At 56.7% G+C, this 21142-nt stretch overlaps 6 protein-coding genes across 6 annotated transcripts; 2 read left to right on the top strand and 4 right to left on the bottom strand.

Moving 5' to 3' along the window:
• Positions 1-659: 659 nt before the first annotated feature.
• B0T26DRAFT_807525 (uncharacterized protein) lies at positions 660-1390 on the bottom strand (the record flags this gene model as incomplete). Its single annotated transcript, XM_060447228.1, has 2 exons — positions 660-942; positions 1062-1390. 2 exons carry the CDS (start codon positions 1388-1390, stop codon positions 855-857), a joined length of 417 nt encoding a protein of 138 aa, XP_060289279.1. The 3' UTR covers positions 660-854.
• Positions 1391-2649: 1259 nt separating this feature from the next.
• B0T26DRAFT_659471 (adaptin N terminal region-domain-containing protein) lies at positions 2650-4995 on the bottom strand (the record flags this gene model as incomplete). Its single annotated transcript, XM_060438952.1, has 4 exons — positions 2650-4117; positions 4179-4543; positions 4609-4684; positions 4760-4995. 4 exons carry the CDS (start codon positions 4993-4995, stop codon positions 2650-2652), a joined length of 2145 nt encoding a protein of 714 aa, XP_060289280.1.
• A 1810-nt stretch (positions 4996-6805) lies between these two features.
• Positions 6806-7270, top strand: B0T26DRAFT_734044 (uncharacterized protein). Its single transcript, XM_060443176.1, has one exon. The coding sequence runs from the start codon at positions 6874-6876 to the stop codon at positions 7177-7179; it is 306 nt and encodes a 101-aa protein (XP_060289281.1). The 5' UTR covers positions 6806-6873; the 3' UTR covers positions 7180-7270.
• Positions 7271-9111: 1841 nt separating this feature from the next.
• On the top strand, positions 9112-9742 carry B0T26DRAFT_660292 (marvel domain-containing protein; the record flags this gene model as incomplete). The annotated part of the gene is made up of 2 exons (XM_060439021.1): positions 9112-9372; positions 9437-9742. The coding sequence occupies 2 exons, from the start codon at positions 9112-9114 to the stop codon at positions 9740-9742; spliced, it is 567 nt and encodes a 188-aa protein (XP_060289282.1).
• A 1397-nt stretch (positions 9743-11139) lies between these two features.
• B0T26DRAFT_757623 (chitin synthase-domain-containing protein) lies at positions 11140-14985 on the bottom strand (the record flags this gene model as incomplete). Its single annotated transcript, XM_060446269.1, has 2 exons — positions 11140-12452; positions 12585-14985. The coding sequence occupies 2 exons, from the start codon at positions 14983-14985 to the stop codon at positions 11140-11142; spliced, it is 3714 nt and encodes a 1237-aa protein (XP_060289283.1).
• Positions 14986-15617: 632 nt separating this feature from the next.
• B0T26DRAFT_524351 (uncharacterized protein) lies at positions 15618-20983 on the bottom strand. The gene is made up of 3 exons (XM_060435499.1): positions 20516-20983; positions 15862-20378; positions 15618-15799 (listed from the first exon to the last, which is right to left on the bottom strand). Exons 1-3 carry the CDS (start codon positions 20829-20831, stop codon positions 15770-15772), a joined length of 4863 nt encoding a protein of 1620 aa, XP_060289284.1. The 5' UTR covers positions 20832-20983; the 3' UTR covers positions 15618-15769.
• Positions 20984-21142: the final 159 nt, after the last annotated feature.

The following is a 21142-nucleotide window of genomic DNA, read 5'->3' on the forward strand; positions in this document are numbered from 1 at the left end:
ATGGCTCGGGTTGGCCCTCTGGGCTGAGAAGAGGGAGGTACGGTGCCTCCGGGAGATGGGCTTTCTGTAAAAAGAAGAGTTTCACGGGGAAATTAGCATTTCTGTGGCCCCATTGAATCGGATCTTGATATTCATCAGCTGCCAGGCCGAGAAAATGTTATCACTGTCGCACTCAATTTCCATGTCAAAGGTGAACCATGGTGAATGTTGCAGTCGAGAGTCTCAGAACAAAACCCCTATCCTAATTACTCCCCGCTCGAAAGACGCGCCACTCTTCCTTTCCTTCTAGCAACATCGAGCTCCTTTAACTGATCAGAGAAGCCTCTTGCCGTGGCCCGTATTCTTTGACAACCTGCGCATTATGTTCAACGTTTAACATAGCTACCCACTTTACAGGTTGTCCGACCATCCTAGTGAGTCGAGCAGCTAAGTCTTTTCATTTGACATTTGATATGTTCTTTGGTCAATTGTTTCAGCGCTCCTTTGCGTCTACGCCTTGGCTAACAACGAGACCTCTGCTTTATCACTAGACCAAATAAACGTTTGGCCACGTCAGCACCAGATAGCCGCAACAGACCTCGGCAAGAGAACCAAGTACATGTCCTCCCCCGATGGCCGTCGATGGTGCCGATTGTGGTAGCACATCGACTCACCCGATTGTTTCCTTTCACGGTGCCAGTGCCACTGGTTTCTTCCTTACACCTTCTCGCCATCCCTCCTCATTTACGGCCCACTTTCCCTGTCTTGGATGCCAGATGGATGAATAAAACCCATTCTGAAACTTGGTTATAGATGATCTAGCATCAACCTTTGGAGCGCCGAGTTCTCAACTTAGCGCTAGACCCACCAACATGTCATTTAAGCAAATCGTCGCGGCTACCGTCGCTGCCGTCTGCTTTGGCATCGCTGCCGCAGACAAGGATGAAGGATTTTGCGGAGGTGCTGGCGTGTTAGTCCGAAATATCGAGGCCCTCCAAGTTGTCTCCTTTAACCAAAAAGACGTTACGACGTCAACGACAACGACCACCCTCACCTCCACCAACGTAGTCCTCGTCACATACAATCCCAGCGTATCGAGACCTACTCCCAGCCACACTTGTGATGAATCTCCAACAACCCTATCCACAAGCAAAATCGTCACCCCGTCTGCTTCGGTCACGTCTATCCTGGCGACATGCACCCCCGTGACTGCCGTCAGCTCCGCAGTCAGCTTAATCACAGTCACCACAACAACCACAGCAAGCGAGACAGACTTCAAGACAACCACAGTGGTGCTCTCCGTTGGCGCTAGTTCTCGGCCAGCCGGCGGTCCCCCAGTCATTAGCCATTTGACCAGCAGCAGCAGCAGCAGCAGCAGCAGCAGCAGCAGCAGCAGCGTTGGCGGCGTCATCGTGGTTACTCCATCTGAGCCAGGCTCATCACCCACCACTACTGTGTCTGGGGCCACGATATCCACACCGCCAGCGTCGTCTGGGCCGCCCACAACATCAACCGGCACGACCGACACGGCAGCCAGTAGCGCCACGGCCACACCGTCGAGCAGCACTGTAGCCGCGGGCGCTGAGGCAGTCGCGGGCAGCAAGCTGTCGATTCTGAGCTGCGCCTTGATCGGTCCCATCGTCGCGCTGGTATGCGCTGTCGTGGGTTGAGCAACCCGTCGAGACATCCCGAAACGACTATCCGTCCCGGCCCGACCCCCTGTTGTTATCGATGCCCCCTATCATCTCTCCTCCCCCCCCCCCCCCCCCCCTGATTTTTGTTGCTTATTGTTGCCTGTCACAATACACACCATGGCATCTCTAATTAGCTCCCTATCGTTTTTCTCGATGGATTCATTTCATGTCACCACGATGTCAGCAAGGTAGTTGAAGGAGAACCAGACACCGCAAGCCCATAATTACCTACCAACCTACGTTAGTTAGCTAGAACTACATTGTGCTCTGGAACGTCTGGACAAATACGTATTTAACATGGTGGGTCCGGGTTGGAGAGAACGCATCTGCCTCTACAAACTATTGTCATCGGGGTTTCGTCCCTTGTTTTCTTCAAACTGGCGGGACGGGCAGACACCTTCATTTTTTCCACACCAACTCAGACCGATCATCCAACCTAATTAAGTCGGTGCTGTTCCATATACCTTCCCGCTCGCGCTAAACGAAATCAAGTCTCTTCGCATCCCTCTCTAAAGGACTGGAAAACACTACATCACATCCCGGCTACCTACCTACTTACTATCCAGGTTGGGATACATGGTACTTGAAGTAATGCGTAATTAGTTTTTGTCTGCCTGAGAGATAAACTGCGTATTGTCCTTCAACGCCAGCTAGGCTTGATTTGTTCATTAATTACTCTGCCAAGTTCCACGTTGCTGTCTCTATCTACAAATAATGTCCTGCTGGTGGTCTTAAGACTGCCTATTTGTAACCAGACAACTCCACTGGCGGCGGGCATGATCGTCGTTACCACCAAACAATATATCCGTACTCCCAAGTTTTAATTACTAGCCTTTAACTGCTGTTTTTGGGAGACATGCCGCGGCCCGCTCGCTCGTTTGTGTTTCCTGCTGCACATTACTATTCGCCACCAATGTGCTTCACAAAAGCCTACAAGAAATAACACCCGAGTAGATGCGTACGGGCACAGCCTCGACTACAACAGTAGGTCCCCGTTATTACCTACGCCTTGGGCAGGTTGGTACACGGTTTGCGGGGCATACTGGTTGACGACGTAGCCCGAGCCCTCGTTGCCGTTGCCGCCGAAGCTGTCCCCTTGCTCTTGGACGTGCATGCCGCGCACTTGGGACGTGAAATATGCATCGGCCTCGTGCACCGCCTGTGCCAGGTTGCCTTCGCCGTTTTGACCCCACGGTCGGCCCGTGCGGGGATCGAAGTCGGCGGGCTGCCCTCCCATGCCAAATTGGCTGAGAGACTTATTGGCGTCTGAGAGAACCCCGCTGGGGTTGGGCACCTCTTGGCGCTGGAGAGCGGGCGATTCGTGGAGGCGGCGCGGCCGGGCATTGCGGAACACGGTTTGCACCGGCTTGAGGTAGACAGTGGCCAGGGTGCCGACATTGAGGCACATCTCCTCGAGCGTGGTAGGATCGAGGCGCTCCGACTCGGCCGTGATGGCTGGCTTCTCGCCCATGACGATGCGCTTAGCAGCCTCCATGTCGGTAGAGAGTAAGCGCCAGTACATGTAAGCGCGGTCTCGTAGATCCGGATTGTCCGTCTCTTCGGTGGCCCACTTGAGCACTTTCGGCACCAGCTCCTGCCCCTTGGTCGGGCGCTGGATGAACAGCTTCACTGTTGCCGTCAGGAGCGCAAGCTGCACCTCGACGGGCTCTTCGGCAAACGAGTACAAGAAATCCTCGAGCAGAGCGTCCGAGTTCTCGATGCGGCTAGCATACTGGCCGATTACCCACACCATGGCCGCCTTGGCCTCGGGCTCGTCGAGCGAGTCTAGATTCTCGCAGAGAGTGCCAATGATGCTCTCGTACTGGTTCGGATATTTGCGGAAGATGTTCCGAATAACCACGGTAGCCTCCTGGACGATATATGTAATCTTTGTCGCGACCAGCTCCAGCAAGAGGTTGATGCACCGCCTCGCCGCCGGCTCAATCTTAATGGCTAGCTTGCCTATGGCGCGAACCGCTTTCCGAACAAAGTGCACGTCAATCTCGGTGGCATACTCGCGAAGCTCTGTGAGGACTTCGTCAATATTCTTCTCGGTTGCGAGCATGAAGATCAGTTCGAGCTTTGTGACCTTGACGTAAATGGGATCATTGTATTTGCAAAAGAATACTCGAATGTCGTTGCGGAGAACCTCGGGTCGCCGCTGCAGGATGAGCAGCGCGTTTCGAAGCGCGAGATACTGCACTTCTGGGCCCTTGGCGAGCAGGGTGACAAGTGGGGGGGAGAGCTTTCGGCAGAGAGCGGATATCTGCTTCTGATCGGCGATGTAGTTCATCAGGTATAGTATCACGCGTATGCAGGTAAGAACAACTGCCGAGTTGGAGTGTGACAGCCGTGGGGCGATGCGCTCGGCCAGCAGCAGCGCCTCACCCGAATCTTGTGGCACGTAGGACATGAGCGCCTCCAGTATATACGTCTGGCCCCATCTTGGGTGTAATGTTAGCAACAGTCTGGGTTCGCGAAGCAGAGGGGGCTTGGGGGGCTTACTCGGAGCAGTCGGGCAGGATGGCCACCATCTTGGACGCATTATCGTAGTCTATGGTGAGCTTGATGGCATCGCTGCGCTCCCATATGTCCATCAAGCTCGCCAGCGCACTCGCCACGACGGTAGGGTTGTCGTCCTTGAGCAGGCTGTTCAGCCGCGCGATAAGATCAGAGGCCTCTACCATGTGCTTGTCGTGGTCGTAGAGCTTGGCCACGCAGAAGGCTGCCGTCTTGCGCACGTAGGGATCTGAATCGCGGAGGAGGTGCTTCACTATTGGGACCGTGGCTTCGACGAACTCGCGCACGTGGATGTAAGACATAGTTCGTAGTGCAAGCGCTCGAACTAGAGGATTCGGGTCTTCCATATCCTAAGGACGATAGACATGTGAGCATGGAGTTTCCTGCCATCAGGGGCCAAGGACTTAGAACTGACCTGCTCTAGAACCGGAATCGCTTTTACTGCGATTTCGGACCGCATCCTAGCATAGTTGACCAGGAACAGGAAGCACCTGGAGGAGAAAGCTGTCAGCAAACATGTCCTGCATGGACAAGGAAGGGGCTTTCTCTGTGCATGAAAGACTCACATCTTCTTGATTTCGAGGCTTGGAATGCCCATGCACCCAATAATGTCGGGGAACAAGGCAACCATGTCATTGTTGCTCATGGTCATGTTGGCAACGATCTTCTTGAGGGCGATCTTCTTGGTAGTGAAGTTCTTGTCCTTCCTGCCGCCGCTGTTGAGCTCGAGCCGCAGCTCGGCCACTTTGCCCTGTGGTCCACGAAGATGTGAGCTATACGCCGGCGGGGGAAGATATGCCATAAACATGACGGCGGTTGTGGGTTAGACGAAAGGCGCGTGTCATGGTGTCGGCGGGGACGAGGGGGACGAGGAGGCGAGAGGAAGTCGGCCGTTGCGATCAAGACACGACGGCGGGCTGAAGAGGGGTGATGCGGTGCAACGAGATCGCTTAGGACCGCTGGCACAGAACGAGACAGGGGCGGTAGAGCAAGGGAGGTAGGAGGCGCGAGGTGAGGGGAAGCTGTGGTGGCAGACGAGGATGGGCAGAGGGATAGGGTGACATGAATAGTCTCGAGTGCTGGAATGGACGTGTTGCGGACCCTTCTTAGAGAAGCAAGATGCCGGAAAAACAAGCCAAGCCGTAAGTAAGGAAGGGAGACGGGAATACGAAAGGACAAAGAGCTTACGCGGGCAAACAACTTGGAGTCCCCTCCTCCCTGCGAACTCGCCATGGCGTCGGCTGTGTAGGTATATATGTATATATCTTGCTACCTAACAGCAGGTTTTCGCGCGCACCGAGCGCCTCTTCCCTCTTTGTCTTCTTCTTCCGGGCCGAAAGGTCGGCTGACCGATGCTCAACTAATCGACGTTGAATCGCAGGTTGCTGGCAAATAGGACGTCGGGAATGCTAGTGCTAGCATGCGATAAGACACGCGACTAGCCAGAGCTGGGAAGAGCTCGACTGGGCGATAGATACAATGCCGCGTGGGACGAGGTGCCTGGCTCGCCTCTCGCGCCGTTGCGTCGAAGCGGTTGCGGCTTCGTCTTGGGGGGGGGGACTTTCTCAGGGTAGACAACTGGTTGGCGTCGATAACAGTTCGACAGGATAGTGGCATGCAGCCAATTCCTCCGCGTATGTTGATGGATATTTAGGCCAAGGACGCCGTCGCGAGCTGCTGTGAGCTTCCGAGTCGGCGGGGGGTTTGCGCTCGTCGAATTGATGGGCTGATGCTGTTGGTGGGGACGTCGTGTTCGTTGTACTGTCGTCGTCGTCGTCGTCGCCGCCGTCGTCGTCGTCGACCCTTGTGGGGTGAAGGGGATCGGCGGTGGAAGGACAGGACTCGGTCGGCGGGACGGAGCAGAAGTGTTCGTGGGTCAGTCGCGGGTAGTGTAGTCGGGTATTGAACAACTGTTGATTGCGAGACCGAGAGTCGTCGAGCTGAAGGAGACCTTCGTTCCAATCTACCTAATCGATATGCCCGTCGAGCGCCCAGAGCAGTTTTGATCGGCAAGGCCGGGGTTTCGCAGCAGCATACCCGACGGTATCCAAAATGCAGGCAAGCTAAGGAAGACCAGGCCTCGGGGTCCAGGTCCCCTGCCCGCGATCTGTCAGCCCCTGAAAAGCCCACTATATTTGGTGGAGAAACCCGCTGGCGATGCCCTAAGCAAACGCACGGCCCACTATAAAACGGGAGCAGCAGCCAGTGACATTGGCCGACTTCCAGGGCGGCTTTGCTGGGCTGTCCGCTGCTGAAGGAAGCACAGACACCGCTGCGGGCAGCCTATCTCGACCTCAGCCTTGTTTTTGTCATCTCCCGTTCGCTCCCGCGCATCACGACGAAACCATCTACGATCTGTTCACCAAACCCGACGGCCACGCTCCATCATGTCTGAACTCGCGATAACATCCAGAGAATCGCCCAGATGGGTGGCCGAGCTCAGGAACCCCCCAGCGTACCGATCTAAAAGCGCTGGCATTATCGATCCTCCCGGCTTCCCCTCGTCGCAGTCGCAGTCGCAACCGAGCTCCAAGGTGCGTGCCTTGGATTATTCCCCGACGACAGGAAGGCGAGGCATGGTATTTGAGCGCATGGCTAACACTGTCGCCCGCAGAAGAAGGACGGTGGAAAGGACGCAAAGGCGGCGACCGCGCAGCGCAAAGCCCCGACGGGCGACGAGATGGACACGCTGAAGCTCAAGAAGGCGTGGGAGGTGGCCCTCGGACCTATCAAGGGCTTGCCCATGACGGCCATCATGATGTACATGTCGGGCAACTCGCTACAGATCTTCAGCATTATGATGGTCTTTATGGCCTTCAAGAACCCCATCATGGGTATCCTGGGCACCAACCAGGCCTTTGAGCGGTTCGAGACGGACAGCAACCGCGCAAAAATCCTCCAGGTCAAGCTGGCCTACATCGCCATGCAGCTAGTGGCGTTGGCCATGGGGATATGGAAGGTGAACTCGATGGGGCTATTACCGTGAGTGCAGACCAAGAAGCCATCGCAGCGCCGTGTTTGGCTCAATCGACTAACCACCACCGACTTGTACAGGACGACGAGATCGGACTGGCTGGCATGGGAAGCACAGCGCGAGTCGCTAGAACATAGCGCGTTTGCGTTATAGACTTTTCGAACATGAATGAGACACTGTCAAAATGCTAGCTTTTATTCACGCCTGTCTTGCCCGTTCGTCTGTTCTTGATTGGGAAAGCGATTTCTCTGTCTCCAGCGCATCCTGAGGCGCTGAAATTTTTGACCCTGTTTCCAACTTTCCGCAGGCTAGCGTGTTCCTGCTGCGGTTTTGCTATGCTCATGCGTATTGATCGCGTACCCATTCACTGGCCGAGGCGCAATATCCCAGCGGTGGACGCAGGGTGGATCTGAAACAGCTAGATCCGGGGTCAAGTCTGACAAGGACGATTCTGTGGCTATGGAGAGGCTATTATTATATTCTCGAAACCAACTCGGACTTCGATCTCGGTTTGCTGCGGCACCAAGGGACAGAGTCGGCCGCCCATAGCCGATGGATTCTGTCTCTCCTCAAACAGAGACTTGGGTCTGGCGGCAATGAGAAATAACGACCCCTTTACGAAGTATGGAGTAATAATGCATCTGCTTCTTTCCTATGGACAACGGAGATTGTCTCAGTACCCGCGCACGGGGTCCAATCTTGACAGGGCGTTTGCACAGGCGGATACCTAGGTGGCTGGGTTGAGGCTCGGGCCTGGTTCCCGATTGATGATAGCTGAAGGGCAGGATTTTGGGGCTGCGCGACCATCAATGCGATGCCCGATGACAAGCAAGATGCCCGTGCCGTGGCAAGGAAGACCTCTTCGGCATCCACTTTTGCCCCTGCTTGGCGCCAAGGTCGTGCCGGGATGCCGTCAAGCCACGCCGATTCAGAAGGCAGCGCTGTTAACAGTAAAGGGCTGGGGCTGGCGCCATGTCCGGGAGAGGAGGGGGGAAGGGCCCTTGCAGCCTGGGGGCTAAAACTATGACCAAACGACGCCATTTTGAGCCACTATTTGGATGTTCACTTGTTATCCTGTCCAGCGTGTCACATCCCCAAACTCGAGTGGAAAGGGTAAAAGAATCGAGGCGGGAAAACAGGTTTTCTTCAACACACACAACAACACACCAAAGAGCAGAGTGTCGCAGCAGCCCCGAAATACTCCCCTTCGTCTATCTGAAGCAAAGGATCCGTCTCCCCGCTTCTACGGATACCTCTTGTCGCTCTTCCTCGGTCCTCCGCCACCTCAAAAGCGCATCCTTCGTGGTCTGCACTGCCGAGCGGTCTTTTCTTGCCAGGCCGGCAGACTGCAGACTGCAGACTGCAAACTGCAGACCCAACCTCCCGCTGCACGGCCGGCGGCCCGACTGACTGCTGGGACTCTGGGAGATGAGGTAGTGTAGCTAGGTAACGTCGCAGAACGGGGATAGGGTGCCTGTCGCCCAGACCTCTTGGTGACAACCGGCCGGCCGTCCTTGGCCAATTGAATTGGCTGAGCGAGACTAAGGGCTTAAGCGCGTCTGGTTCCTTCACAGTGTCCCCGTTGGTATTTGGCCTCCAAGACATATAGCACCACCACGGTGATAATAGGGTGACTCCCAGAATAGGCAGCCGTGGCAGCAGCAGCAGGGGTTAAAGATGGGCACGCTATAGGATTTTCACTCCAATGTTTTCAATTTCGTGCCCCATGGATTCTGGCCCCCCTCCCCCTAGTTCCGTAGATTGCACATATATATGCCCGCCGCTTCCCACCCAAGGGCCGCCTCTAATAGAACCGAGGCCCCCCTCCCCCCCTTCGTACCAAGAGTGAGTTGAAAGTTGAAATTTGCGCCGCCACTCATACACTAGATCCTACACGAGACGCGACTTCAAAGCAAACGGTGACCACCTAGTAGACCGGTCAAGATGATCTCCGCCGTGTCTTTTGGCGTTCGCGGCCTTCAGTTCGTCTTCGCCGTTACGATCCTCGGCCTGTCTGTCGCCCTCATCAAGGCGCAGAAGTACGGCGATGCTCCGACGACGACAAAGTACAGCAGTTTCACCGGCGCCTTTGGCATTATCGTCTGCGCCGTGGGTGTGGCCAGGCTGTTCATCGACTCCGTGCCCGACATTGTCACGCTCGCGCTTGATGGCATACTGGGCGTGCTCTACCTCGGCGGCGGCATCGTAAGTAGACAGCACCGCCACCACTACCTATGGGCATGCTCGCGGCCACTAACTGTCCTGCCAGGCGTGGGCTGTCGGTCTCAAGGGCATCCAGTGCACCAACAACGACGACTTGAACGCAGCCAACATGCTCCTGAACCCCCTCATCAACCAGGGCACGTTTACGTATCCCAACGGCGCCATAGAGTACGGCATCATCGACAGCACCGACACCAGGGACGGTGCGTGGAGCAAGCTGCAGTCGAGCTGCCAGAAGGGCTTTTCGGATGAGATTATCCAGTTCATCTCGTTCGCCATCGCCATCGCCCTGCTCGGCCTGGGCTATTTGCGCATGAGGAAAGGGGGCTCGGGCAGCAGCTACGTTGTCTAAGAGACGTGCGACAGTCGGCTTTCGCACAGTCCCGGCCATCAACGATTATGCCATGTGTATCTTTCTTAGATATGAGCAGCACCGCGGAAGAGTTACGGCGTGGCACGCCCGCTACCGAAACCATGAACCCTCCTTCGTGCCCGAGTTATACGGTTTGCGGTTTTGGAAAGGGGGCGGTCACCAGCCACCGCAGCACACGCCTGCTGCTTCGATAGAAAGCATGCAGTGATGCGAATGGACGTGGCTGGGAGAGGAAAGGGGAGGAGGGAGGGTGCTAAATACCCATTAATGGCGGAGGGCAGCCACGACAGCAAGCGAAGCATTTTCAATGGTTTTTTTATGAGAAGATACCCCTAGCTTGCAGTCCCTCGTATTGTTGCTGGTGAAGTCGCCATGTCTGTCAGTCAACTTGGCTCGAACATAACCTACAGCAGCGCATTCACCAATGCCGACGAAATGAGAAGACTGGAAGATAGCAGTGGCCATTTAACCAGTCTGCCCCATGTCCTTTTGCAGTCTGCCTCACCGTTCACACACTCAGCCGGCCGGCAGATTGGAGATGAGGTCGTACAAGCAGATGAACGAGCACGCCGCCCAGCCTTGCTCGTCTTTGTTGCCATTTAAAAGACATTCGGGGGACTGGCATATAATTGCCTGAAAGCAAACCAGGTAAGTTAGATAGAGGTATCAATTTCAGCCCGCAGCAATAATGAGCAGTAAGCAATCAACACAGCTCTTGGCGCTTTCCATTGTCGAGCTGTCAACTTGTTAGAGGTCGGCAATGACAAAGTCTCGTCATGTATACAGTGCCTGCCTGCCTGGCTAGCCGGAAGTGCGGTTGGTGTCGGTGATGAGATCGGATCAGCCCTACAGGGCGCGCCCAACCTTGTTTCCGCATGGACGAGTGGATCCTTTGTCTGTTTGGGAGTCTGTTGTTTTGGTGGTCTTGATCGGCGAACTGACGCAGCGAATCCTGGGGCACGCACACCACAGGCCGGCATCAGTGCATGGACGATAACACAACCGGGTCTTTTTGGTGTACGGATACATGTTTATAAATTCGAGATTCCGGATTCCAGATTCCAGATTCCGGATTCCGGATTCTAGATTACACACGCAAACAAAACCGTGAGCTGCTTCCGTAAAAGACACACGTCCTCCCTCATTAGGTATCCTCCCAGAAAGACTTTTGCGCCTCCAAATACAGCAAACAAAACCGCCCCCCCACCCAATATGCCAGCCCGCCCGAAACAAACACCGAGCCCAATCAATCAATCCACCAATCCCAGACGTCAGCCATTATAATGTCCGCTGTCCCCCCAAAATACCCCCACAAGCATGTAGAATCATCACGACCCGGCTACACTGAACAACCTAGCGAAGGGCGTGGCGGGCTACTAGCTGCGCACGCTGCTCCCAATGCTGCTCACCTTGTCGCTGATCTTGCTGCCCCAGCCGCCGAGCCACTGTGGCACCTTGATGCTCATCTTCATGCGGCCCTCGACGGCCATGTTGACGACATTGATGACACCAAACGTGGTGCTCCCGATGGCGCGGAACAGCGCAAGGCTGGCGACGGCCCACAGGATGAAGCGCAGGTAGAAGTTGTCGCCAATGGAGCTGTTGCCGTAGGCCTCGCTAACGGCCATGGCAAGCGTGGCGTTGGCGATCATCCACGACACTACCATGTAGGTGCGCACGCTCTTGTAGTAGTCCTGCTGCAGCTGCTCGTCGGACACGGCGGGCGCGGGCACTTCGATGCGGTCGCGCAGGTTGCGCAGCGCCTCGTCGTAGCCCGAGTCGATATCGAGCTGCTCCGACGGCATCTCGAGCTCGACGGTGGAGCCGGTGCCGCCTTTCCCGACGGCGCCGCCCAGGTCCGTCTTCATGACGTTGTCCCCCTTGGTGCCCCACGTCACGTCGTGCGTGTTGCAGAAGGCGTACACTTGCAGCGTGCAGATGTACGACGGCAGCAGGATGAAGTACTGCAGCGACGACGTGAACATGTGCCACGGCTCCAGGTACAGGAACGACATGAGGAAGTACAGCCCCACCGTCGACGCCAGCGACACGACGATGTTGGTGAAGACGTTGTTGCCCAGCGTGAGCTGGTTCGACGTGTCGGTTCCCGTGGTGCCGGCGACGGCCGTCGCCGTGGTCGACGTCGTCGTGGCGGCGCCGCCCGCCCCAGCAGCGCTAGGGTCGGCGCGGCCGACGAGAGCCAGCCCCTTCTTGAGGTCGTCGTGGTCGGTGGTGTCCTTGGGTGTCAACTGCTTGACGGTGATGTACAGCGAGGCGAAGATGGTGTAGGCCATGATGATGCCGTAGAGGATCATGGAAACGAGGTACATCTTCTTGGCGCCCTGGGGCCGGTTGCCGAGCGACAGGATAAACTGGGTGGCGATGAGGAGCACGCAGATGTAGCGCAGCAGCGTGAAGATGTACTTGCCGCCACCGTGGAAGGGGTCGTTCAGGGGATCGGCGAGGCCGCCGGCGATGAAGTAAAAGGTCAGGTAGAAGTTGGCCAGCGAGAAGTAGGTGAAGAGCAGCTGCAGGAACTGGTACAGGAACTCGACGTGCAGCAGGACCTTGCGCACCAGCGTGTGGTCCGTCTTCCAGACCTGGCGAAAGTGCACCAGCGAGTAGACGGCGGCGAAGAAGGCGCCGTTGAGCCAGCGGCGGCGTTGCGAGATGAACTCGGGGACCGTGTCTGTTGTGGGGTGGGGTGATGTCAGGAAACAGATACAAGACGGGAACAGAAATGAAAACAGGGGAGAAAAAAAGAAAAGGAGAAAACAAGAAAGGAAAAAAAAAAAAAAAAAAAAAGAGAAAAAAAACTCACCAGGCACATCCGTCTCGCCCGTGCAGCCCTTGACGTATTTCAAGACCCACCGCTCGCCGCGCTTGGCCACCAGCTCCCAGCACAGGATGCGGTCCTCGGCCAGGTACATGTTGGCAGTGAAGACGTCGGCGTGCTGGCCGTGCAAGGTCTCGCCCTTGAAGTACTGGCTCAGGGGCCCGTGGCCCGTCTCGTCGTTCTGCAGGGCGTGGTAGCGGTAGGCGCTGAGGGCTCCCGGCAGGACCGTGATGTAGCCGAAGACGCTCTCGAGCGGCTTGTCGAGGATGTTGGACAGCTTGTACTCAAAGTTCTGGGAGGCGACGAGGGGGTTGAGCAGGTTGACGCCCCATTTTCCTTTCATAGCCTTAATCTCGCCGCAGGCGCCGGCGACGTTGGAGTCGAGGTCGAAGGCCTTCCACAGGTAGTAGAGCGAGTTGCCGCCGGGGCGGGTGCCGACATCGAGCAGGATGCACACGTTGGGGTTGAGGGCCTTGCCGAAGGCGTTGAAGAACCAGCGGTGCGAGTTGAGCTTCTTGGCGTTCTTTTCCTTGAGGCAGAAGATCATCTGGCACGGCACGATGCCCTTCTCGGCGCCCTTGAACTTGAGGTCCGAGTCGAGCGAGACCTGGGTGGTGTACTCGTAGACGTGGGCCTGGACGGCGCGCTGGTTGACGTAGTTCTTGGCGATGCCGTGCTGGTACACGCCCATGGCCGCCAGCGCGTCGAGCGTGCGCGGGTGGATGTTCTGCCGCCCGTCCGACACGACGCACACGACGATCTTCTGCCAGCCCAGCTCGCCCCACGTGCGGCTCTTGTTGCGGCTGCAGAAGTGGCTGATGTTCTTCATGACGGCGTGCATGGTGCGCGTGAAGCCGTACTCGTCCTCGTTGTACATGGTGATGCAGATGAACAGCTCCGTCTCGCGCGCCGTGCGCCCAATGTTCTGCCGCAGCTTGTACCCGCGCTCGACAAAGTCGTCGGGGTCGCACGTCACCGCCGTGTACCGCATGTGCGTGAACTCGGCCTCGTCGCGCCGCGGCAGGAAGCTGTACAGGATCGTCGGGATCTTGCACTCGAGCACCAGCTCGCCGTTGATCAGCTGCACCTCCTTCTTGCTCATCTGCGGCTCCCGCACTCCGCGCCGCTTCTGCTGGCCCTCAGGCGCCGGCCCGTAGTGCTCGAACTTGTCGTGCGCCGCTGCCGCCGCGTCGAAGGTCGCATCCTCACTCAGGGTGACCTGCGACTGCATCCCGTACGAGTGCCTGGCGAAGTCGCCGACATCCGTTTCCGGCCCAAACACGTCGTCGCCATGGCCGCTGTGGCTGCTCTGGTGGCCGTGGTGGTGGCCAATGCGCCCGCCGCCGCCGCCGCCGCCGTCGTCGTCGTCGTCGTCGTCATCCTCGTCACCGTCGGCAAGCGGGATGCTCACTGTCACGTCGTCGGCAAACGAGTGGGTAGAGTTGCGCGCCGAGCCCGAGAACAGCGGTGCTGGTGGCAGCGGCCGCCTCGGACTCCTGCTGTACGTCGACGATGGCGTGCCTGGCCGCGGGCTGCCGTTGAGGTCTGCGGGCTCGTACCGCGTGCTGGCGGGCGGCGGGCGCCCAAACTCGGACGCGGATGACATGTGCGATGGCGACCACGACCGCGTCGGCGATGATGAGCCGTCCATCGACGGGCTGTAGTTGGTGTAGGATGGTTCGGGAGGGGGCATGTGAGGCGGATCGAGGATGGACGAGTGGCGCGAGTCTATCGAGGGTTCATAGTGCCGTCGTAGTCGGCTCCTGTGCACGTTGTTCTGTGAGCTCATGGCAACCGAGGGCGGAATGCGCACTGCATCTGCTACTCCTGCCGCCGCAGTAGCAGCGTCGCTCCTCTGCCTCCTCAGAGACTCCCGTCTCTGCGACGGGCCCTCTGGGATCACTGGCAGGTTATGCGCAACGACAGGCGGCACGGCTTGAGCTTGACCAGCATTGGTCTTTTTTCTCTGCATCTTGACCGTCGGCCTGCGCTTGACTAGCCCATGATCCGCTGTCTCCATTGCGCTGTGGCCCGGGACTGGCTTGCGCCGCGTATTCGGGACGATGGTTGTCTTCTCATTCGTCGCCGTCTCTCTAGCCTTGTCTGTCTCTGCTCCTTGCCGCTCTGACGGGCCAAAAACTTCTGGCCCTGCGAGCTCGAGCTCCGGCGGCGTCTTCAACTGCCTGATTACTGGAGGGGGAGGAATGAAACACGCTGGTATGACATACGGCCGAGCATCCAAAGGCTCCTCCATCGATGTCAACAACCGAACCGCTGCGCCGTGGCCCGACGTGCCAGTCGGTGTCGTGTCCTCCACTTCGTCATACGACGGGAGCGAGTAGTCTGGCGGCCGCGAAGGCGTGTCTGGGCGGTTTTGGCCAGCCATGTCGAGGGCCTTTTTTGGTGGCGACAAGGCCGAGATGGAATGCTCACGTCTGAGACAATCTCCCGCGAAAAAGCAATCCGAGGACGCAGATGTTTTGAAATGAAGAGGAGAGTAGAGGTTGGCGTGGGTAATTTAGCTGGAGAGCTGCGATTCCAGATATTCACCTCGAGTCGCAATACCTGTTGCTCGTCTGTTGGACAGAACCGAAAGGCGAACCTCGATTTTTGTCTAGGTGAGATTTCGGGGCCAATTGGGCAGAGGTCGGGACGGCGGTGGTTCTCGAGGCAGGGAGGGGTCTGGAGCTTCCCCAATGCGCCATCAATATTTTTTAGCCTGCATGTTGTCGGGGCAACCAGCGAGCCGGACGGGGCCCCGCACGTCAACCACCGTTGGCCCGTTTCATCTTTCAAATCATTGCCTTGTGGAGCGCTTATATTCCGTATCCAGGATCTCTTTTCCGTTACTCCTCCGTACCCGTAACTCTGTATCCGTTCAACATGTGTCCGTATTCCGTTTCTTCCGAGGAATGCCCACTTTTATGGAAGCAACGCTGTGATGGCATCAAAAACAGCGCATACATACTGCGAAGCACGCGCACGGCAATGCAGAGGCATGAACAGAGATTGTTATGTACAGAATCTTGAGGAGTATAATATGTAAAAGAAATGAACTACGAACGTGCAGCCAGTCGTTTTTTGACGCCGCTATGCAACGCAGCGGAGCCATCACCATGCGGACCGCGAGCCATGGTGGGCCACAGCCTGATCCCTCACTCAATGCTTGCTCACTCCTCGTCCGACTCTTCTTCGGCAACCTAAATGGAAATGTGTCAGCACAGTGCAGCGTCTCTCGGGGGGTTGTAGCAGATGCACTCACCCCTTCGTGGAAGTCCTGCCCGCCCCGCGTCTCCTTAATCACGCCGGCCCGGATCGTCCAGTCGCCAAAGTGTTCGCCCTCGTCGCGCTCGGCGGCATATCTCTTGAGCAGCGACTTCATGATGTCAAGGATCTCTTCTTCCTTGATACTCGACCGGTAGAGCTTGTTCAGTCTCTGTCCGTGGTAGCCGCCGCCAAGATACATGTTGTAGGCGCCGTACGCCTTGCCTACGAACGCAACCTCTGCAAGCCACGGCCTCGCGCAGCCATTGGGGCATCCCGTCATCCGCATCACAATGCTGTCTTGCCGGAGCCCATTCTCCTCGAGACAGGCCTCAAGCTTCGAGATGAGAACAGGTAGGTAGCGTTCGCTCTCAGCCATGGCCAGGCCGCAAGTTGGGAACGCCACGCAGGCAGACGAGCTCTGGCGCAGGCCCGAGAACTGAACATTGTCCAGCTTGTACTTGGCCATGAGCGACTTCATGGCCGGGAGATCCTCGTCGGCGACGTTACTGAGGATAAGGTGCTGGTTACCTGTCAGACGGAATTCGCCCATGTGCACCTTTGCAATCTCGCGCAGGCCTGTCTTCATCGGGAAGTCGGCCGTATCCTCGATACGGCCATTCTCGATGAAGAATGTGAAGTGATTCAGGCCTGTTTCGTCCTTGGTCCATCCCAGCGTGTCGATATTGCTCTCAAAGTGGAAAGGCTTGGGCGGCTGGAACTTCTTGCCCCAGAGTTCCTCAACCTGTGACCTGAAACTGTCGACACCCATGTCATCAATCGTGTACTTGAGTCGCGCGTGCTTCCGGTTCTTGCGGTCACCGTGATCTCGCTGCACAAGCATCACCTTCTCGCAGGCAATGTGGACGTCGGCAGTCTTGACGAACCCAAGCATCCGGCCTGTCTGCGGGTATGTCTTCTTGTTGTTGTGAGTGGCACCCATGCCTCCACCAGCAAGCAAGTTAAACCCGACCAGGTGTCCATCCTCGCCCTTGACGGCAATGAGACCAACATCGTGCGCGTACACGTCAACGTCGTTGTGGGGGGGGATGGCGATTGAGATCTTGAACTTCCGGGGGAGATAGGTGGGCCCGTACAGCGGCTCAAAGTCCTGCACTGCTTCGCCAGCAACCTGTGTCTTCTTGTCGTCATCGTCGGTCAACCAAATCTCGTGGTATGCAGACGTAGACGGAAGCAAGTGGTCGCTGATCTTCTTGGAGCTCGCAAAAACCTCGCGATGATACCTGGACTGCGAAGGCAGCGAGCTGCACATGACGTTGCGGTTCACATCTCCGCAGGCAGCCAGTGTGGTCATGAGTGCCCGGTTGATGGCTTGCATGGCGGGCTTCAGCTTGCCCTTGACCACGCCATGGAACTGGAACGTTTGCCGCGTAGTCAGCTTCATAGTTTCGTTTCCGAGCGTTGTGCTAATGTCGTCCATCTGGATCCATTGCTTGGGCGTCGAGACACCGCCCGGCAGTCTGCACCGGATCATGAAGGAGTAAGCTGGCTCCAAGCCTTGCGCTTTCCGCTCGTCTCTAACATCCCGGTCGTCTTGCATGTATGTGCCGTGGAACTTGGTAAGCTGCTGGTCTGGTGCAGAAATCGCGGCAGTGGACGTGTCCTTGAGCCCCTCGACAATGGTTCCGCGCAAGTAATTTGATGCGATCTTGATGTCTTCGTTCGTGATCGGTGGGGGTTCGTCTGGAACGCTTCCAACGTTAGTAACGCCAAGAGCCTCCCAGAGCTTAGCTTCCCATTCCTGATAGCCAGCCTGGTAGCCATCAGGGTCCTGATCATCACCGAGTCCGATGTCTGTCAGCCGCTTCGCGCCAAAGTTGGCCAGTACTCTATCCAGGTCCTTTCCAGGCTTGTTGTAGTAAATCTTGTCCTCTTTTCTGGGCCAGTAATGGCTGTCTCCCAGCGCCATGACGGAAAACTTGACAGAAGCCAGGTCGAGCTCCGTGCTGTCCTTGATAGCATCCCAAAATGGCTTGCCGTTTTGGGGGAACTCTCCTTGTCCGGCAGTAGATGTGATGATGACTATGTTCTCTTCGGTGGGGAGGTCCTCCACCGGGTAATCCTCCATCGCCATGACGGCTGTCTTGAGTCCTCGGGCTCTTCCCCTGGTGCCCAGGCGCTTAGCTAGCGACTGAGCGTTTCCGTTATCTGACCCAAATAGGATAGTCAGAGGGGCGCCAAACAGGCCTTCCAGCAGCTGGTTGTAGGCATCTTTTGCCTTCCGCTTCTGCTGCGCTCGGATCTCGGATCCGAAATCTTGGGACAGAGCAGCCCCAAAGAGCGGGTCTTTCCGCATCATTTGCGTAAGCTGGTTATCTCTGTCGAGGAACTGCTTCAGCTCCTTCTTGATCCGCTCAGAGTCGAGAGAGAAGTTCGGCTCGCCCTTGTTCTCGTTCTCGGGGTTCCAGCGGTACAGTGGCCAGTACCCAAGATCGACAGCCTTCTTGGTCTCCTGGAGGACGGTCAAGGGCGAGTCGTGCTCCCCAAAGTACGGGAGGTAAGCCAAGACGATGGATGGGCCATTGAACTTGTCTGCCTCGTCCATGGCCTGAAGAACCTGTGTGTAGGAGCTGTACACAGCAGTAGAGGCGACATATGCGTTTCCAAAGTTCATGGCGTAAAGTCCAATGTCCTTCTTTCTCCGATTCGCATCTGCCGCGGCCCGCTCAGAGTAAGGGGTTGAATCGATAATCAGCACGTTCACGTTTTCGCCTGAAGCGAGAACGTGGTGGACGCCCGAATTTCCGAGATCATAAGACCAGGCGTCAGAACCGACGAGCCACAGAGACTGCTTGTGAAAGAAGGCCTTGTTTTGCAGGAGGGTCTTGGACAGCCTTGAGTTGTCGATCGTGAGCTTCGAAATGACGTCCTCGGCAGCAGCCTCAACCTTCTTCACGTCCTCAGCGGCTGACACCCAATTGGCCAGCGATCGCTTTGGGACTTCGGTAAGGAACCGACCCGACCCAGCCGCCTCCTTAACCTCGGCAACGAATTTCCGCTTGCGCTCTTTCTTTGCAAGGAGGGCGCCGAAACCGTAGTCGGGGCTTGCAGAAATGGTGTTTGAGATGCCCGCGTTATCCGAGTCGAGAGAGTTGGCGATAAAGGCCCGATCGCCAAATAGATGGTCGAGGATCTTTGTGTATGCAGTCTCGAGCTTCGGCTTTTCCAACTTGTACTCGGAAATGGGCTGCGGACGGTCACGTTCTCCCACCTCCAGGTTCTGAATGGGCTTCTCCGAAGTCAAGTTCTGAAAGATGCCACGCAGAGCCTGGTTCACGGTCTCGTTAGAGATGTAACCCAGCTGATGTCCAACAATTGTCTCAACACCACCCACGCTGTTCTTTACCGAAGCCAACACGTCCAACAGCAGCGGGCCCCATTTTGTTGTCTTTCTAGAAACCTGCTCGAGGACTGCAATCTTCTTCACTGATCTCGGGATTGCGCCGATGATTTTCGCCCCCAGCCAGGGACGGTAAAGTCTGGCAGTGATGACGCCGGCATTTGCGAAAATGTCATCGGCCTGGGCCTGGCCGATCGCCCGCGAGAACAAGGCCGCGTCAGACCCGAAAATGAAGATGCAGTTCTCGGCGTTTCTTGGACCATTCCATTCGAAAGCACTGTACTTTCTGCCTACGCTCTGGCTGAGCTGGGACCATATCGAAGTCAAGTAGTTGAAAATGTCCTCAGACGTGACGACAGGCGCGGCTGCCTCAATGGTAGTGGCAGTGGAAACGCTAGGGGGCGAGCTTGTGACGCTCTGCTGGCTGGATTTGGAGGATGCATGGGATGTCGCGGTGGGTGTCTCGGCGTCGCCCTCGCTGGGCTGAACTTTGGCCTGCGTGCCCCCGCCTGCCAGGGGCTCTGGTTGCTCAGAAACCAGTGCGACACGCCCGTCGTCGGCATAAATGACGGAACCCGATATCGGTGCGGACTGGAACCGGCGCACGTTGTCCAGATTTAGGATGTCACGAACAATCGCTGTGTCCTCAGGGCTAATTGACTCCCCCTTCGTCTTGGAGTTCGGATCAAAGAAGTGGATGACTCCCTTGCCAGAGCGAATGGCCAGAGCATGGGCTGTCAGAGCCATGTCCTGGGCCTCCTGGAGAGACCCCGACTGCAGGAAGGTCCATCCGGAATTCCGTATTGAAGTGATTGCTGAATAGTCTGGGAAGCTCTTGGGCTCCAGCGCGACATGGAGAACTACGGGCAAGCTGGCGAGCTTGTAAAGATGCGCAATAGAGGGCAGCAATACGGCCGAGGTTGTCGTCACTGACACGAAACGGCCGGAGCGAATAGGGGCAAACACAGAAAGTAGAGGGTCGGCATTGTATCTGACGGATTGGATGTCGGGAGCGGCATCGCTGCTCTTGGCCACCAAGCTCTCGACCTTCTGGGCGGCCAAATTCTTCAGCGTAGTCGAAAAGCCGGAATCGGAAGCCAACGACGGCTGCACCGACACGATCACGTCGCTGGAGAGGTATGCGATTCTCGCGACTATAATTATGCCAATTGAATGTCAGTTACCTAGACGGGCCAATTGAGAGGCTAAGGCGGGCGGCTCTGGTGACGCCCGAAAAGCAGAGAAGGGACTCAATTCGCGAATTCGCAAACGGCAAACGGGCGAAGCTTGCCATTGGAGGGAAATGGCAATGGGTGTGACACCAGCCAAACATGGATTCGCCTGGGGTGTGACTGTGCCTGCGGGGGAGGGTAGAGGTGGGAATGGAAGTCACTCACCGGCCTCTTCAGGCGTGCGGACCGCGACACTCGATTCTCCTGCCATTGCTGAGCTTGTAGGAGAAGAATTGGAATGTCAAGGGAAAAGCGACACCTCAAAGGAAAAATTATCCACGTCTCGAGAGCTAAATACACTAAGGGATGCATCGAACGGCCCGGCCACGGAGGCGATAGTGTCGAACTAGACTTTAGGTACCCGAGTACCCTCATCGCGGGCCCCGCAGAGCCATCAATTTTCTCTTGGTCTGAGGACTTGGACCGATTGCGTGATCGACCTTATGCCCCGCCCCAGCAACCCACGGCGAATTGCGGGTGTGGGATTTTTAATACCGTTATGTCATCCATCCCTTTTCCCGGTAATTGGAGAACCGGCAACCTGGGCTCTTGGCATGGCAGTTCTTCCATGAATTGAAGTCTACTTCGTATATATAGGATGTGATTTTAGTTGTCGGGATTCTCTAGACTACGGATACCTTACCTAGAGACAGAGACCTCCACGAAGTTCCCCGTGTCCCTAGGCG

This window comes from Lasiosphaeria miniovina (genome assembly GCF_030549165.1).
Source record: "Lasiosphaeria miniovina strain SMH2392-1A chromosome Unknown B0T26scaffold_9, whole genome shotgun sequence".
Classification (NCBI taxonomy): Eukaryota; Fungi; Ascomycota; class Sordariomycetes; order Sordariales; family Lasiosphaeriaceae; genus Lasiosphaeria; species Lasiosphaeria miniovina.

Excerpts from the sequence above, each read along its gene's own strand:
- B0T26DRAFT_734044 (XM_060443176.1), top strand. The coding sequence starts at position 6,874 with ATGGACACGCTGAAGCTCAAGAAGGCGTGGGAGGTGGCCCTCGGACCT.
- B0T26DRAFT_524351 (XM_060435499.1), bottom strand. The coding sequence starts at position 20,831 with ATGAGGGTACTCGGGTACCTAAAGTCTAGTTCGACACTATCGCCTCCG. Across the intron at positions 20,379-20,515 it reads ATTGCCATTTCCCTCCAATG|TCGCGAGAATCGCATACCTC; the intron begins GCAAGCTTCGCC and ends GCATAATTATAG. Across the intron at positions 15,800-15,861 it reads GGCAGGACTTCCACGAAGGG|GTTGCCGAAGAAGAGTCGGA; the intron begins GTGAGTGCATCT and ends ATTTCCATTTAG.